This window comes from Labrus bergylta, chromosome 24 (assembly GCF_963930695.1).
Source record: "Labrus bergylta chromosome 24, fLabBer1.1, whole genome shotgun sequence".
In the NCBI taxonomy this organism is placed as follows: domain Eukaryota; kingdom Metazoa; phylum Chordata; class Actinopteri; order Labriformes; family Labridae; genus Labrus; species Labrus bergylta.
In genome coordinates this window covers 7,265,395-7,282,946 of record NC_089218.1, presented here as the reverse complement: position 1 = coordinate 7,282,946, position 17,552 = coordinate 7,265,395, and the positions used below count along the sequence as shown (strand labels likewise).

Here is a 17,552-nt window from a genome sequence, read left to right as displayed (position 1 = left end):
CACAGCGGAGAGCGTGGCAGCTCGGAATCAAACCACAGCAGGATTCAGCCACCGATTGGAGAGCCGGCGGCTGCTGCATGCGGCGCACTGTGCAGGCTTTTTTATTGGCCCTTTTCCATCACACCTGTCACACAAGATTGGGTTTGTAGAGGCGCTTCCTTCAGCTGAAAAAGGCCAAAGTAGATTATGGGGGCAGGCGAGGTTGAAATGGAATAACCAGTGGAATGGCGCCAAATATAACGCCTTGCTGTCTGAATGCAAATCATCATTGAATTATGAATGATTTGTATAGTTTACTGTCTGGTTGAAACAATGCTTTCCCCAACACTGCATGTCACAGACCCCAAAAGAGATTCTGTGGGGAAGATGACACCAACAGTCCCCTACACAATTCTCTTACAATGTCTGTAATTAGAGAAACTCCTATGGAATTGAGTTGCTGTGATATTAATCTATTTCTCAATTTTCTGTGAGAACCCCACGAGCCCTGTGACAGCGTCCCCTGGAGGTCCCCTGACCCACTTTGAGAAACACTGTTGTGACTATGAGGTAATGTCTTGCGCTCAGATTTGTCCTTTTCTACCTTTCATTGTTTGTGATAACTTTCCACTAAAGAACACAGATCATGTGTTGCACTATCCGTCTTATTTCTACAAATTGCTTTAATATGTACTTTTATTTAAAAGGTTATCGAAAAAAATCATGGCAGTGTTAAGTGAGGACTATATTAATACACTGTAGCTGCTCTGCTTTTCTTTAAACTTACTCCCCATATTAGTTGTGTAAACACGTTTATTCTATCAAAATGGATTTGCTGTTTTATGTCCATGTTTTAAGGTAGTTCATGACTATTAGCTATCAGACTGATACTTTGCATCAGAGGTGTACTTGGATCTCAATCATGAAAAACACATTAATTCAATTATTTAAATACTCTTGAGTTCCCGACATAACCTGTGACTCGTGTTGACAGCCAAGAGCATCAGTGAGCGACTTTATGCTAACCTTGCTAGCTTGTCTGTGTTTACTGTAGTCAGTGTTGCCAGACGGAAAATACACTAATATCGTACTGCCACTTTAAAATTATCATATTTTACTTAAAACTATCATACTAAACGAGACGGGTCCTCGTTTTTTGACCAAATACTCCACAAATATTCTCTTTAAAAGTTACCGTGTGCTGAAACAATTCCACTATATTTGGCGTTCTGGTACATGTTTGTTTTTTTACTTTAAAGCATCAAGAACATTACTAAACTTCAGCTTTATATTGCATAAAGAGGTAATTTGATGACAGATTCACTGCTGTGTTGTCTTTGCAAAACACGTCTTGTGGATTCCATTTGCTTGGATATCCTTCAGGCGGTGCCATTTATCATTTCTTATTTCATTGACTTTTATTTCTCACCATACTGTGACTTTCTAACGATATGTCACTACATACCGCCAGATATTTCTGCCGAGACGCTGATTGAACTTGATGGGAAAAAGTGAGTTGGTGAGCTTTGATGCTGAGTTTAAAGACGGAGGTGTGCGCGAGAGCAATCATGCAAACCTCGGCGGCCGCCCGTCGGTATTTGAGTCCGTCTTTATTACTGTCATCACCTGTGGTGGTAATGTTTTTCCTTTGGGCTGATAGGTTGTCCAGTGCAAACAGTGGCATGCGCTGCTCTTTACCCAGCAGCCCCTCTGGGAGGAACATGAGACGTCTTCATCTGGGCGCTGCCTCATTATGGCTCCATCTGACAAACACACACCACTCCCTCTCTCTCTTCTTTCTTTTTATTGGTGTAACACAGACAAACACTCAGTTACACTATCAGTTACACTGGTTTCCTCTCCTCCATCACTTCTTTCCTCTTCTGCACACACACATGCACACACACCTTTTGGGTGTAATAAAACAGCAGATCAGAGTCATTGGCTGCTGACAGGGACTGACACTGAAAACCTGCTGTTGTTGGACGGCTGCCTGGGAGATGTTCATTACTCACAAAGCTTGTCGGTTTGGACAGGAGAGGAACAACGGTCTTATTAAGTGGAGACCTGGAGCAGCCGTAGGGGAAATACACACACACACACACACCCACGCTCGCACCCACATGGGCTCCGAGAAAAAGTTTCAACTGTGGCTTCCAACGGTGCGCTCTGATAGGCTGAGAGTAGTAAAATTGTAAACTTTGCAGTGATGGCGGAATTCGCTGAGCTCGGAGTTTGACAAGTCAAATCGTGACATGACGACATCTCGGCGCAGAGCGAGGGAGGTAAAACTCTGCCGCCGCCGCCGCTGCTGCTGCTGCTGCTGCGGAAGAATGTGACGGCCTCGTTTTCACAGGAGCATGCTGGTATTGATTGGAGTTTCTGATGTCTGTCTGGCTCCGTTGTATAACTCCTCACAAGAACAGATTCAATATTCCCGACATCGCTGAACCTGGAGCCTTGTTTCCATAGCAACCCTGCTCTCCGGCTCTCTAAACATAGCCCTCCTGACTGACTTTGGCCCTGTTCAGATCATCAAGCACAGCTGAGGAGGAGGTATGTGCGTGGATGTGGACAATAGTGTTCCTGACTCGAGGCGGTGAAACGATTTGCCGGCTTTGTCAGAACAACCAACGTCTTTGGTGTATTTACAGTCCGAGCTGTGTTTAGAGCCCGAGAGGAAAAAGAAGAAGAAGACAACATGGAACCAGATGAAAATAGGTTTTTTTTTATTTCACCATGGAGCGTTCATCCAATCTTCCAAGAAGGAAGATTTACAATCCTCCACTTGTTGAGGGGCGACCAATGAGGAGTTCAATCACAAAGCTCCCTAATTCTTTCTCTCACCTGCTACGTTTCACTAAGTTTGCAAAAATCTCAAAATAGCCGCAACTCTCTCCAAAAACAACCTGCTCCATTTCAGCCTCCAGCGAAAAAGGGGAGCGTCATAAATCATAACTACCCGCACTTGTGACGTTTCGGGGACGAGAAAAGGAGGGGGGGGGGGGGGCTGAATTTGCATTTGATGCAGCGGTCGCTGTTTTTTTAAAAGTAAAGTGTCAGTTTTTCTTGTTTTGTGTTGGTTTTTTCTTTCTGCTCCTGATTTAATTTACTTTGTAATTTTTTATTCTATGTATTCCTATTGTTACAGCTGTGAATGTCAGAGCACTAAGGGTGTTAAATGATCTTTGTAATGGTGAAAAAATCAATAAAAATCTATGTAAGAAAAGAAAAGAAAAGAAAAGTATATCTGCAACGGGGATGATGCAGGTTTCCCATGATGTCATCGGAGGGGGAGAGATTTCTGCACATTTGATACTTCTCGTGCAGATTGAACGGCGTTTCTAATATGTGAATGTGAGTTTTTGACAGTGAGTAATCATGATGCTACGTTTTTTTTTAGTTTTTTTTTACCCTGATCCCTGACCCTTCCTAACCTCTGTCTCACTTCCTGATGAAGAACCTGCTGATATCTGACGCAACCTTGGCGGCTGCAGCACTCTTCCTCATCTGGCTCCGCTCTTTGGCTTGCTGCGCCGTCCTCTGCGGGGGGGGGGGGGAAGAAAAAAAGAAATGATGTAAGAGTTAAATCTGCAAGAAGAGAAAAGTGAGATCAATATATCGAGCATTTCAAGATTAAAGTGTCTGAGCGGTGGCGTAAACAAGCGTGAGGATCCCCTTATCAGAACGCACAGTTCCTCACATCACTTCATACTTGTCAACGTGTGTGTGAAGCGCTTCCTTCTTAACTGACACCCACTCCGACAATAAACGCTCCATGGCGTGAAAGTTAAGCACATTTAACGGCTATAATGAAGCTGTGTTTTATTTTGAAAACCTCTGCGCTCAAATCGGGGTCAAAGGATTGTCTTTGATTATGAAATAATAAATAAATAATAATAAAAACGAGATTTAAAAAACCTGATTTTAACACAAGGTGACATGATTTTAACCTGTCACAGAAGGGAAGTCAGAGAGTGTTTGGCAGCCATCTTGAAAGTTTACAAGGAGTTCTTTTCCTTGTTTTTTTTTGTATGTTTAAAACATCATGTTCCATCTAAAAATAAAAATAAATCTCAGGTCTTGAAACTTATTTGATATGAGAATGAATACTCCTCTGTTTGTTTTTTTTTTATTTTTTATATGTAAATACATGCTGCTGTTTTTATCCTGCACTACAACGGGCCAAATGCAACAAAATTTCATTCTTATCTGCACTGTAAAGTACAAGTTTGAATGACAATAAAGAAAGTCTAAGTCTAAGTCTAAGTCTAAGTTTTATTTTGAAACCTCTGCGCTAAAATCGGGGTCGAAGGATTGTCTTTGATTTTGAAATACTGCCTGAAGAGGCTCGAAAGTGAAAGTGGTCCCCGGACTGATGTATAGCTTTTAGCAACAGATGCTATATATCAAGATGTCACACAGCACACACAATGTGATGCTATTAGAGTGAATACACGGCGTTGTGAGGGATGGTGTGACTTTTGATCAATGTGTTTGACCATGTATCACATTACTGCCACTCCATGTGATCCTCAACATGAGCGATGAGATTTTTCTTTTTTTTTTTATGTGCGGATAAAAGGAGAGGTCCCTTAAATGTTAGACAAATTGCTTTTGCCCCTTAAGCCCCGTTTGGCTCTAAAAAGCTTGTGTTGTGGGTTGTAATGGGTGCAGTGATGCGGTGAGTGTGCCCGTACGGCTTTGTGGCAGACGGTGCACAGCGTCTGCAGGTTGTCCAGAGAGCACTGTCCTCCTCCGCCGTAGACCGGGCGGATGTGGTCCACCTGCCAGAAATCCCCTTCGACCGGAGCGCGGATCATCTCGTTCAGCTGGAAACACACACGGAATGAGAAAAAGTTAGTGTCTTAGCACAGCGACTATCCTTCTGTGTTCTTACTTTTCTAAAAAAGAAGAAAAAAAACAAAACATCCATCTATGCTCAGGTTTTTTTTTTTTTTTTTTTTACTTTTTGATGTCTTTCTTTTAACTAAACTCACCTAAACTTTTTTTTTTTTTCCACCAACAAAAACACAGAAACAATATCATTCATATTAAAAACCCTCTGTACAGCAGGGGCCCTTCTGTAATGTGCTTCAAAACAAAATAAAACAAATAACTCTCATGAGTATAAATGACAGCAAGGCGAATAAAAATAATGCACACACGCAAAAGAAAAAGTCCTCTGATAGAGGTTTTAAAATGCTGAGATTAATGAAAGCCTCCTGTTCTGTTATCTAAAAGCAGTGAAATATTGTCGGCCTTCATAGAAAAGGCAACTGTAGGAAAAACGTAATCAGAGCTGGAGTTGGAGCAGTCGGCCTTTCAACATCTGTGTTATTAACGAGATCATCTCAAAATAATGACTGACATCACACCGCTACCACAGGACATTGATGTGAATGTGTTGCTTATTTATTTATTTATTTTCTAAAATGGTTTTGAGTTTTTTAAAGATTTATTTTTGGGCTTTTTGTGCCTTTACTGTAGAGATAGGACAGTTGATAGAGTCAGAAATAGAGAGAGAGAGTGGGGAATGACATGCGGGAAAGGAGCCACAGGTTGGATTTGAACCTGGGCCGCCCGCTTGGAGGATTACAGCCTCCTTACATGGGGTGCGCACTAATCACTGCGCCACCAGCGCCCCAGTTTGGAGTATTTCTAACTGGCCTGAGTGGGCCAGTGGAACGTGCACAGCAGCTGGCCTGGACTCTGTCGATCATGCACCCTGAATCAGAGGTCCGGGTTCAATGTCGAGCCCAGAGTTACAAGCTGGACCTTTTTAAACAACCTGGAATGAGTGGAAGCCGGACTTAAATGACTAAACTCCAGCAGAGTAGAGAGAACACTGGAGCCTGAATCACCTGCAGCCCAACGTCCTGCTTTATGTTAGGAAGTCAACACTCAACTGAACGTTTTGTGACTGTTTGGTTGCAAATATTTCCAACAGTTAAAGTCCTCATCGTTGCCAAGGAAACACCTGATGTTACCTCAAGACAGACAAGCTGCATGGGGTGCTGGTGGCGCAGTGGTTAGGGCGCATGCCCCATGTATGGAGGCTGTAGTCTCAAGCGGGCGGCCCGGGCTCGAGTCCGGCCTGCGGCTCCTCTCCCGCATGTCATTCCCCACTCTCTCTCCCTGGTTTCCGACTCTATCCACTGTCCTATCTCTCAATTGAAGGCACAAAAAGCCCAAAAATAAATCTTAAAAAAAAATGTTGTATGTGCTGTTGTGATTCAAATGTACATTATACTCGGATACATCGTCGGGAAACATGCTCGCTTCCTCAGGTTTGTCTCGACAACGGTCAAATCCGAGTTAATTTTTCATCAGGTGTTGGGGTTTTGGGGGGCGGGGGAATCACTCCCATGATTCCCCGCCAGCCTTGACGTCATCTTTTGTAAATGTTTTGATTAAGAGCCCCCTGGTGGTTGAATGTACATACTGGGCGTTTAATTTTGACCAAAAAGTGACAAGCATTTTTTTTTCTAAATGCAGTGTTTGTTACAAGTGCTGTCTCCTGTCTCTGAACAGACAAACATCTGGAATTCACTCCTGTAAACTGCCGTTAAGAAGCCCTCGAGATCGATTTAACGACGTTCTTTTGTTGGACAGATGAAATAATCTCCGCTCATGGAAACGTGACAAAGTCATGACACATTTCTGACGGATGTAATTGATCTGCACCTTTTTCCAAACGATCGCCATGACAACCATATTGTACAGGAGGAATTTGACACCTACAAGGTAGCTAGGCGTATGATCTCATCTGGTGCAACACCTTAAAATATTAGCAATGCATAAACTCTGACATGTATCAGAAAATACACTCACACTACCTGAACTTACACTAAATGGTTGCAAACGTAACCAGTATGCTGTTTGTGTGTTCGTGTGAACAAGAAAAGAAAATAGGGAGTCAGACTAAAAGAGAGACTATTTGAAAAGCAAACAATGATTGAATGAATTAGAAACAGAGAAAGAGAGAGAGAGAGTTCAGGGCTCAAAATCCATTTTGCTGCTTTGAGAGTTTTTCCGTCGACATTACGGCAGCGGGCTAGAATTGATCCCAGCAGATTTAAAGAACAGGCCTGCTCACAGGGGCAGAGTTCACCTCTCTTTCTCTCACACACACACACACACACACACACACACACACACACACACACACACACACACACACACACACACACACACACACACACACACACACACACACACACACACACACACACACACACACACACAACACACACACACACACACACACACACACACACACACACACACACCAGTCAATTTAACCTCCCTTTGTGCCAAAATCATGCACCAGACTCACACAACTACACACTGAAACACACTCTGCTCACAGGCACCAAAATACCAACACACATGCCAGAATTCTGCTATACACAGTGGAAGACTCCAAGGTGCACACTAAGACCCTTATACACATGTACACACACACCAGGAAACACACACATACACACACACCAGAACCCCCAGTATGAACCAGAGAATGAGCCTATAATCTCAAGGCTCCTCCACCGCTGCGGCGTCTTATCATGTGGCTGAGTTTGTTTCCTCTAAAGCTGGGTGCATCGATCGGCGTTGATGCTGCAGCCGGCGGCACTGGTTAAAAGGAGGGGGGGGGGGGGGCAGGTGGTGGTGTGATGTGTGTGTTTGTATGTGTGTGTGTTAGAGAGAGGAGGGGCTGGCTTTGCAGGATAACAGCCAACCAAATCAAACAGGCTTACTGGTTGAGGCCTGGCACTGGGAGAAAAAAGAAAATCAATGGGCCCAGCAATCCATTTACTGGGAGCTGGCCCCCTGGAGTGCAGATCAATCTGTGTGTGAGTGTGTGTGTGTGTGTGTGTGTGTGTGTGTGTGTGTGTGTGTGTGTGTGTGTGTGTGCGTAGGTGGGTGGGAGAGAGTGTACAGGGTGCCTTTATATTTGCACACAGACACACACACACAGAGTAAAAATAAGGCTTTTGTCAGTGATTTAGCTCACATCAGGAGTCTGGTGATATGATGTTTTATTGAAGCTTTTCTTGATAATGTCTGTCAAAGTCGCTAGTTCCTACGTAATCAGAGTTGTAATACATAAACACTTAGCCCCTTAATAATCAAGACAAGGTAAACATTATATCTGCCAAATCAGGGTCTAACTGTTCACACAGATCACGGTTCAGTTTGACCTCGGTTTTAATTACAGCGACCTTTGGTACAGCATGTTGACTAACATTAAACAATCGAACATATCCAACTGTTACAAAATACATTTTACACTAATATGTGTCCCTAGTTCGTCTACAATACAATTATGAGAAAAGTTCATCCTCTCTGTCTTTTGCCTGCTCCGCTATTCAGAAAATGTGTGCTCAAACAGGCTGTTTGGAGATTTTCCCTTCATGACATCACAAAGGGCAGTAACCCCTCCCCCAGGTGGGTGACACTCCCACAGCTAGGTGTTTTGTTCTGCCCTCTGAGTCTGTCTTTCAACCACAAACAATCGGGAATTGGTGTGAGAAAAGCAGAGTCACCCAAGTCCTTGCGAGAGGGGGCGTGGTCAGAAACAGCTAATTTAAATATTTAAAGCTACAGACGCAAAAACAGCTTGTTCTGAGCAGGGCTGAAATAGAGGGGTTTTATCGGCATGGATTTTTAACAAGAAACTTCACAGGTATGTTTTGAGGAGCTCTGAGACTTATTTAAACTGGTTGAACATTAGTTTTATATTTGTGACCTTGCCGTTGGTGTTTATGATGACCACATATTGTTTGACTATTGATTAGCAGGCTAAACATAAATATGTACTGTAAGGCAAAAATCTACACATTATCTAAATACCACTCGATTTTTTAACTTTGTGAGGAAAACAGAAAAAAAATAATGATGATAAAATGTACAGTTAGTTGGTGTCTGACCTGTTTGAGTGTCAACTGGGCGAGCCAAGTGTTCTCCAGCATGTCCTTGCGCTGGGAGGGCGGGGCGTCGCGGATCTTCAGGAACAGGTCGTGGGCGCAGAGGCCGCATTGCTGACAGATACCCTGCTCGACCTCCAGCACCCTCGCGCGCATGTAGGTCTGGCTGGAGCGCAACTGGAACTCCTCCTGGCACCTGTGGGTGGGGGAAACTGGAACATAAATTCCCTCACATCTACAGCAGAAATGCTTTATTTTCATCATCTGTTTTTTCTCTGATTCTGCTGAAAGGAGACTTTAAATGTAGGCGGATGTACATTGTGTTGAATTTGTGCTAACATCCAAACATCCAGGCATAGAGGAGAAGTGTCTCACCTTGACTGAATGACCTGAATTTAGCACTTCAAAGCCTCTTGAGGGAATTGAATTTCTGCTGTAAGTGGGTAGAAATACTAAAGGGATGCACGGATATGAGACAATAATTTTTTTTTTTTCCACTGAAAAGAACGAAGCGATGGTCTTCTTTAGAGTGACCGTGTGGGTGAGAAGAAAAGGGTGCAGCATCTTTCTCAGGGACAAGAAGGCTTTGCAGGGACTGAATCAGCTGCATTGGCCCACTTTTCCATCATTTCATATATGTGTCAAAATACAGTGACCATGATTTAGTCTTGGCAAAAAAATATGAAAGGAAGAGAGAGGAGCCATTATAACTACGAGAGCAAGAAGGTGAAGTCATCATTATAATGTCACGTTTATTTCAGTTTGTTTTGCACCAAAAAAAACCTCTCAAAGCTTGGAGTATAATTGCATTTTTTAAGGTGCCAGATGGCAGAGAGAACAATCAGAACTGTAGAGTTTAAGTAATCCCAGAGACAAACTATTTGAAAGTTCATTTATATGATTTTTTTTGTGTATTGTCATCTTACCAAAGGCGTGGATTGTCCGATTGCAGACACCTATCTGCTGCTCGTAACAGGGAGTTCTGCTCCTTTTTTTTTTTTGGCCTGGAAATGTCTCATTTCCTGATTCCTGATCATGATTATTATTCTGTTTTTACACCTATAGGTCATTTGCTCTGGTCTGAATCATGCACCAATTATTAACACTGTTGCATAATTACCTCAAGTTTGGTCTGGGTTCAAGACACGGGGACATTTACAAGAGGAACAAAATGCTCTCTAATTAGTTGGAATTTCTTGCAGGAAAATCCAGGAAGTGGACAAAGACTAGTTGACCCATGCCTTGCCATGGCTGCTCTGAAGACAATTCACAACTACACGGATCGATGTTGGCTCTGTTCATCCATTTTTGTATTATTTGCATTTATGATTTTAGGCAAAAAAAAACACAAGTAGCAGAAGGTGCCTAGGTGGACATTTCAGGAAGATGCATGAGTTAATCCTCCTGAAGCATGACCTGCTCATCCACAGACTTTCTTTCTGTCGATCCATTGGGTATGCCTGTGGTCTTTAACACATGTTCAGCGATAAGGGTCCGGAAAAAAGCGCACCGAGGTCCACCTTTTCAAGGTGTCTCGGTACGATTGACGGCTTTCAAAACGACGCATAATAACCGCACTAACTTGGCAGACTGACTTGAGTTTGTTTTAATCGAAACCAAACAGGTGAGGTGTGAAAACGCGCTGACTGTGCAGAAATTCCTGAGTACACAACATTAATGTAGCTTCCTTACTGTGATGCATTCGGTGTGTTGTTTTACCTGTGGCTGCAGAATCTAGTGTCCCAGGCCCCGCCGGTGGTAGAGCAGGCCTTTTGGCAGGACAGACACAGAGGGACACCCTCACTGTCCACTGCCTGCAGGAAGCCGGACTCTGACGGCGGCTGCTCTTCCACTGCCTCGTCCTGCCTGCAGAGTCGACAGATGTATAGAAATCTATCACATGAACTGATTCTTCATTTGGCTATCTGTTCTGATATTTGCAGGAAAAAAACTTCAAAGTGACAAGATTTGTTTGCTGACATCGGAGTGGAAGTTGAGGTTGAAGCGCTTCAAGCAGTCGAAGTGTCAGCTCAAGTTGAAGCACATCAAGAGCTTGAAGTGTCTTTTGAATTATATACAATTATATAAAATGATAGAATATGTTAAAGGGGCACTTCACTTTTTTACAAGGAGTACTAAAGAGCTCATGGGAACTGTTATGTAATCTCTGACGGGGGCTCTGGAGGGGAAGAAAATAACCCTCATCGTGGTCAGCAGGATTAAAAAAAAAAAAAAAAAACCTGTTATTGAGTTCTTTAAAAGATGTGGGAAACAAACAGTAAGATGAAGCCTGATATAGGATGATGCATTGCATTATGGGGAATGGAGTTTAGAAATGATATGTAACCTTATCTCGGATCCTTCTTCTGCAGGTGCCAATAGTTTTTGTGTTTCTTCGGGAATTATTCAATGATGGATTCAGGAGACTGAGGATTATCCTAGATTTAATCAGCCGAGGTCAGACACACAAACTTTTCATGCCAACAGTCCTGCTTACAGTCTCTAAGCAGGTACAGCCCATAAATACCGTTCTATTCGGGTACACCTATAAAATGCGTGATGTCATCCACTGGTTTCTAAAGCGGACTTTTGAAGCCAGTTGATGATGGCCGCCATATTGGAAATGTGGCCTCAAACAAGCTTTCAGTCAGCCTAGGAAGAGGCAAAGAGGTGGAGCTGAGGCTCCTCACAAACAGCTAAAACATGCCCACCTGTCAGACAGATCAGCCACGCCCCTTATTACATCCAAGTTATTTAAAAAAAAATCAAACGCCTGAACAGTTTGTGCCACTCAAGGAATAAGCTATTCAGACCAAATGGGCATTTTTTAAAATGGGTGTGTATGTGACTTGGGTTTTCTCAGCCAGTCTTTGAATCATCTAAGTGATATATGATGAAATATGACACTTAAGCCTGCTTCTGATGTTAGCTAATGTTAGCTTGTTTAAGTGGGTGAAGATAAATGAGAAAATTAGCAAAGTCGTGATAGTTGGCATCAGTGTACTGGTTAACGCTTAACATGTCAAACAATGACAAACATACAGATATAAGGTTTAGTAAGTAATTGAATTTAAAGCCATAAATGACAAAATGCTGTATTCAGAAACGAGTTTAAAGCCGGAGGATGAGGCTGCTAATAGTGTTGAATAAATGTGTTTCATCTGTGTTTGCAGTCTGTATATTTGATTGAGGCAGCACGCCTTTGTGCACTAAACTTCAAAGAGAAGTTACCTTGACCAAATCGGCCTGCGAGCCGACGGCCACATTCAATGTAGAGCTCAGTTCTTTTACCATCCGCAGAATGCCACAACACACTTCAGTACATACTCGCTCTCTCTCGCCTGCTTTGTGTGCTGCACATTCAGAGTGGATGGACATATGGCTGGTGTGTGTGTGTGTGAAATGTGTGCATACTGTGTGTATATACATGGCGGTGATGTATCGACAGATCGTTTCAAGCATGAGTACGTGCATGCCTGTACTTTTGGCAGAGGACTGCGAGTCTTGGTCTTTTGCCATGTTGTCCCAGCAGGGTGCTAGAGCCACAGTGGAGGGGACAGATGGACTACATTTTTTTCTTCCCCCCATTGGTTTACAATTCAGACAGACAGAGAGAGAGAGAGAGTGGAACAAAGAGCCAACGAGATATAACACTACAGAGAAAGATTTAATCATTTGAAATGGAGAAGAGAAAAAAAAAAACCTCTAAAAAAAGAAACTTCACTGCTTCAAAGTCAAGAAGATACCAAAAAATTATAAGTACCAAGGGACGAATGCTGTGCCAGCTACATCTAGTGGATGAAAGAGACACAGAAATAGACTTTTAACTGATGTGCCTAAAATGAATATGGTGAAAACGTGGACAAACAAATTAACCTAGAAATAGTTTACTGTAACTGCAACTGTAAATGCATTAGCAAGAGATGCTAACAAACGAAATAAATCAGAAGAGAAGTTTTACCATTATTTCAAAGAAATTGTTACTTGTACAAAACCTTCAAAGTAATTGAATTTCATATAGGCACAAAGCAAATAAGCATGTTGGCAGCTTAACATCGCAACATGAGGTATTCTCTAAAAAAAAAAAAAAAAATCATACTTCAAACCCCAGAAAATCGCACAACATGGCTTCAGCAAACGGCACGCAGCCTGCTACTGTTTACCACTGAGCTGATCTCTGATGCTTTATACCAAAGTAAAACCAAAGGCACAAGACGGGGGAAAAAAGATCTGACGCTGGTGAGTCCAGCTGTCGGTTCATGCAGTGTTTGTTCTAGTTCCTCTGACTTAATCAGGGAGTTGATTCCATGTTATTTATATTCTCCTTCCTTTTCATTTTCTTAAATGGACAGCACCCCTGGCTGCTTTTTGGGGAAATTTTAAAAACATAGTGCATATACGTCTATACATGAAATAAACAGAATCAAACAAGCTATTCATTCCACATTGCTATTTGCTGCATTTTAGGGCTGGGTATCATATAAGTGCATTTTAGATTTCAGATGAAATTTGTTTCCAGCACTTTGATTTGTTATCCAGATTTCCAACATTTCCGCAAAGTTCTCGTTGGAGTGCTTGTTTTTTCCCCATCGACTGTATAAAAAGGCAGCATAGCCATTGTCACATCACACATTGGATAGGCTATTTTTACTTCTTGGGGGGGAGATGTGACCATATTTGGAATAGAGGGTGGAGCTAGAGAGAAGCAGGGAGTTTGCAAACGCTGAGTTACCAAATGTTATAGAGTCTATGTACAAATTAACTAGGGAGCAAGATTGTCAAAACAGTGTTTCCTTTGGATTCCTAGAGACTTATTTTCTAGTCAGTCAAACAGAAATTTGAATTCAGACTTACTGACCATTCCAAAGGTAGAAACACCCTTAAAAAAACTGTCAACATCGAGGTAAATTATATAATTTAGTTTGCAGAGGGTGTATGAGGTTGTATTTGTGTTTTTGGCTCTGCAGTTATTTTATTTGCCTTTTGAGGTACAACTAAACACACATCTAAAAATGTAGTAACACATAAACTGCTGGAACATAAAGTTAGCTAGTAATCAGCTCAACGGCAATTTATTTTGGTTCAGAAGTGTTTAGAAAACCACACACAACAAGCTAGCTGCATGTTAGAAAGTGTGGTATTTCCCCTTCTCAATTCTTTCTGGAATTGTCACAGATAACGTGGTAATTCCTCCTGTTATTAAAAGCATTTTGGCACACATCCTGTATGGCACCTTTAAGACACTTTATCGACCTCCACAGGCATTTTGTCACACCTGTTGTTTTGTACGTGTGAGAAAAAAAGCGGTGTGTTTTGCCTCAGGTTTCCATGGTGATATTCTCTACTGGGGTGAGCTGGTCGTCGCATTTCACCAAGTAGATTGTATTATGGTCTATATTTACTGTACTAACACACTCAGCGGGGCCTTTGTGCCTCTCCCACAAGGCAAATACAGGTCTCCATGGAGACTGAAAAGGGACGGGGAATGAAAATACATCAAATCCCAAAGAGGAAAGAGTGTGATGACAAAAATGACCTACATGAACAGACCATGGCGAATTACCTTTGAAAAACAAGAACATGTCTGGACATGATCCATGAATTACAAATTACACCTACATGATTTAACACTTATTTTAAATCCCACCAAAAAAACAAACATTACATGTAGAAAATGCAGAACATACAGCTATCTTTAAACTTTACCTGAGTACCAGGGCATGTCAAGAGTTTTTTTTCCTGTGGGGCCCCGAATGAGGCACTGACTTGTGTGCTGGCATTTATGTGCAAACACACATGAATGAATTGCATTTAAAAACCCTGTCTATCGCCCCCTAATCAGCTGCATGCAAATTGCACGAAACCCTTTAAAGCAACACAAAAAAAATGGAGGACTAAGGATATATCTCCAAAGTAACAACTTAAAATACTTACAGAAAGTGTATGCAAACTCTTGCACAATGCTAGTTTGCAAAAATACATTCATGGGCAATGTTTCGGTACTGAGACATTGCTAGTTAGTTCATTTAAAGTAATTCAGAGTGCATGCACATTTATATGGACTCATTCCTTTCCTACACACCTGTCTTGTGAAGTATATGTGCAAAGTATGCAGTGCACCTTTAAGAAAAAACTAAAGACCCAGCTCTTTCATGAATACCTTCGACCTTAATGATGATAATGATGATGGTTTCGATATTATTGATGATGATAAAGACAATGGTTTTGTTTGATAACGACGACTTATAAGATGGTTTCTATACTGATTAGAGCTCTCAAGAACTGCCCTTAATGTTGTGCTTTGCCTCTGGTCACTTCCTGTCAGCACCTGTGTGTCCAATCGGACTCAAAGCTGATCGTTTGCTCTTACTCACATTGTTCCCTTTTTTCTAGATCCTTGCTTGTGTTGTTCTTACTCTCTGATGGCCGTCGCTTTGGATAAAAACGTCTGCGAAGTGAATTGTAGAATTATTTATTTGTACTTTAAGCTCTAAGACATAATATGCTACTTAGCCCGTAAAGAAAACTATTAGCAGCCCATTGACCAATTTCCGCCTCTAACATGATATTTAGTAAATCAAACTTTTAGTAGGATTTTAGTGTGGCACCTTTTTTAACATTTTAAGAGGTGGGGCATACCACCGTTGGCCACCCCTCTCTACGCCCCTTCTGGGCTTGACCTTGCCTGTCCTGAAGGTCCAGCCACATATCTATTCCTTAACCTACCTCTCTGAAGCAGGTGGTGTCGCAGACGCGACAGATCTCCTCTTTGCAAAGAAGTTTTCCTTGGTGACCAGTCGCACGCTGCCCCCCTCCTGCTGGGCCTTGTCCAGAGAGGCCTCAGCCACATCGTCCTTACTGAGGTACCTGTAAAAGAAACGGGATAAAAACGGCTGTAAGGGAATTGAGGATATTGTGGACGTTATATAACCAGAGAGGTCCATGAAGAGATCTCTTCACATGTAGAGCACGGGGGAGTAGGTGCAAGAAGATAGACTCTCTCTGGACAACATTAGCACCAGGTATCATGGGAAATTTGTTGTTGCTCAGGCAGAACTGTAATCTTAGTCATCTGGTCGAGACTGCAGAAGTCCTGGGACAGAAATGTAACACACACCAACACCCACAGAACTGGCAAAGCTTAAAAACTGCCTCAGTGGAAAGCCATTTGGGTTTTTTTATATATTTTTTGGAACCACATAGTGCTTAAATGCACAAATTATGACTTTTGGAGCTTATTTTTTTATTCTTCTTGTGTTCTCATTGTCTGTTTGTCTTCATCCCCTGCTGAATACTGTTGCTATTGCTGCTGCAGCAATCTAATTTCCCCACAGGGATCGTCAATCATCTAATCTAATCCATCTACCCAGCCATCGTTTTTTATGGTCCTTGTAATTCGCCTGCTAGGTGTGCAAGTCGGAAATTGCATGAAACACAACATGTCAATCTGGTCAGGATTAAAATGACCCTAGCATGTCTGAGTTGACAGGAAATACAGGAGAGGAGGAGGAGACTTGTTTGTTCTGGTCAGAAGAAAATTGTTGTGGTCTTTGGAGAAAAGTGACCAATCACCAAACATCCCCAGGTTACATTGAGGCTTTCCATGGAGGGATGATACAACACTCTTATGGTCCCAACAGACCAATTATCCTTTCTTTTTCCTCTTCCATTGGAGGTCAGAGGCCAAGCTTGGCGACTAAACACCAGACCTGCTGCTGGAAGCAACTCAGTGTCTCATATTATGTGACCTCACTTGCCGCTCGTGTCAAGCATCGTTGTGTAATACTTTCTGTAATGACCCTTTTGAAGGTGAAGCATTGATCTCATTCTCATTTGGAAACGATTTAAGAATCAACCTTCCGAAGGGGAATTTATTCTGTAAACCACAATGATAAAATGCGTTTGAATAAAATAAGAACCCAATTTCTTCTCTGAAAGTTGCTTGTACCTTTAAGATTTATCAGTCAAGTTAATAACAATATGCTGCTTGGATAAAGACCACTACATCCCACCGTAGGCAGTTCGGTCCAAGGGAATTACAAAGGGATTAGAAAAGGAGCAAAGGTTTTTAATGGAACGAAAAGCCAAATGGCTGCTTTAAAAAAAACAAAAAACTAACGCAAGTGAGGAAAAGATGAATGGAGAGACAAAGAGGCCGCCATCAGAGGGCATGGCTGTTTTCACAGACAATCAACTCAGGTGATGAAGCTGTTCAGAAATTGTTGTGTAGATCGATAATTAATGTTGCATTTTACAAACACTTGCTGTGACAGCTTTGTCGATTTCTTCAACTTAGTTGGATGGAACTTTATTGCTGGCAGACAAACAGTAGCAATGCCAGCGCTGAAAATAAAATCAATAACTGGAACAGCTCCTGGACTTATGAGACATATAGGAAATACATTTAATTCTATTTAACTACACTGTTAAAAACGGCCTGTGGTTAAACTATTTTACATTTTCCTGAAAGCTTGTTTATGCCACTTGTACAATGCACAGGGACAAAATTGGATGTTGCAGCCATAATAAGTGTACTTATATATCTGTGATGTTCACAGAGGTATTCACCACCTATTCTCTGAATGGGCAATCTGATGCATATAAAAGTGACATTTGAATATGAATTGGTTATTTAATTCTACTTGA

General features: G+C 41.9%; 1 protein-coding gene across 4 annotated transcripts in view; it reads right to left on the bottom strand.

Annotated features, from left to right (window-relative positions):
* Positions 1-2,691: 2,691 nt before the first annotated feature.
* The window catches only part of zranb3 (zinc finger, RAN-binding domain containing 3), an 87,298-nt gene continuing 72,437 nt past the window's right edge, over positions 2,692-17,552 (bottom strand). For all 4 annotated transcript variants that reach the window (XM_065951982.1, XM_020656964.3, XM_065951983.1 and 1 more), the window contains 5 exons: positions 15,633-15,773; positions 10,626-10,772; positions 8,910-9,102; positions 4,680-4,811; positions 2,692-3,522 (listed from right to left, as the gene is read on the bottom strand). In XM_065951982.1, the coding sequence (XP_065808054.1) occupies positions 3,424-3,522; positions 4,680-4,811; positions 8,910-9,102; positions 10,626-10,772; positions 15,633-15,773 (712 nt within the window). In that variant the 3' untranslated portion in view covers positions 2,692-3,423. The remainder of the gene's footprint in view (positions 3,523-4,679; positions 4,812-8,909; positions 9,103-10,625; positions 10,773-15,632; positions 15,774-17,552) is intronic.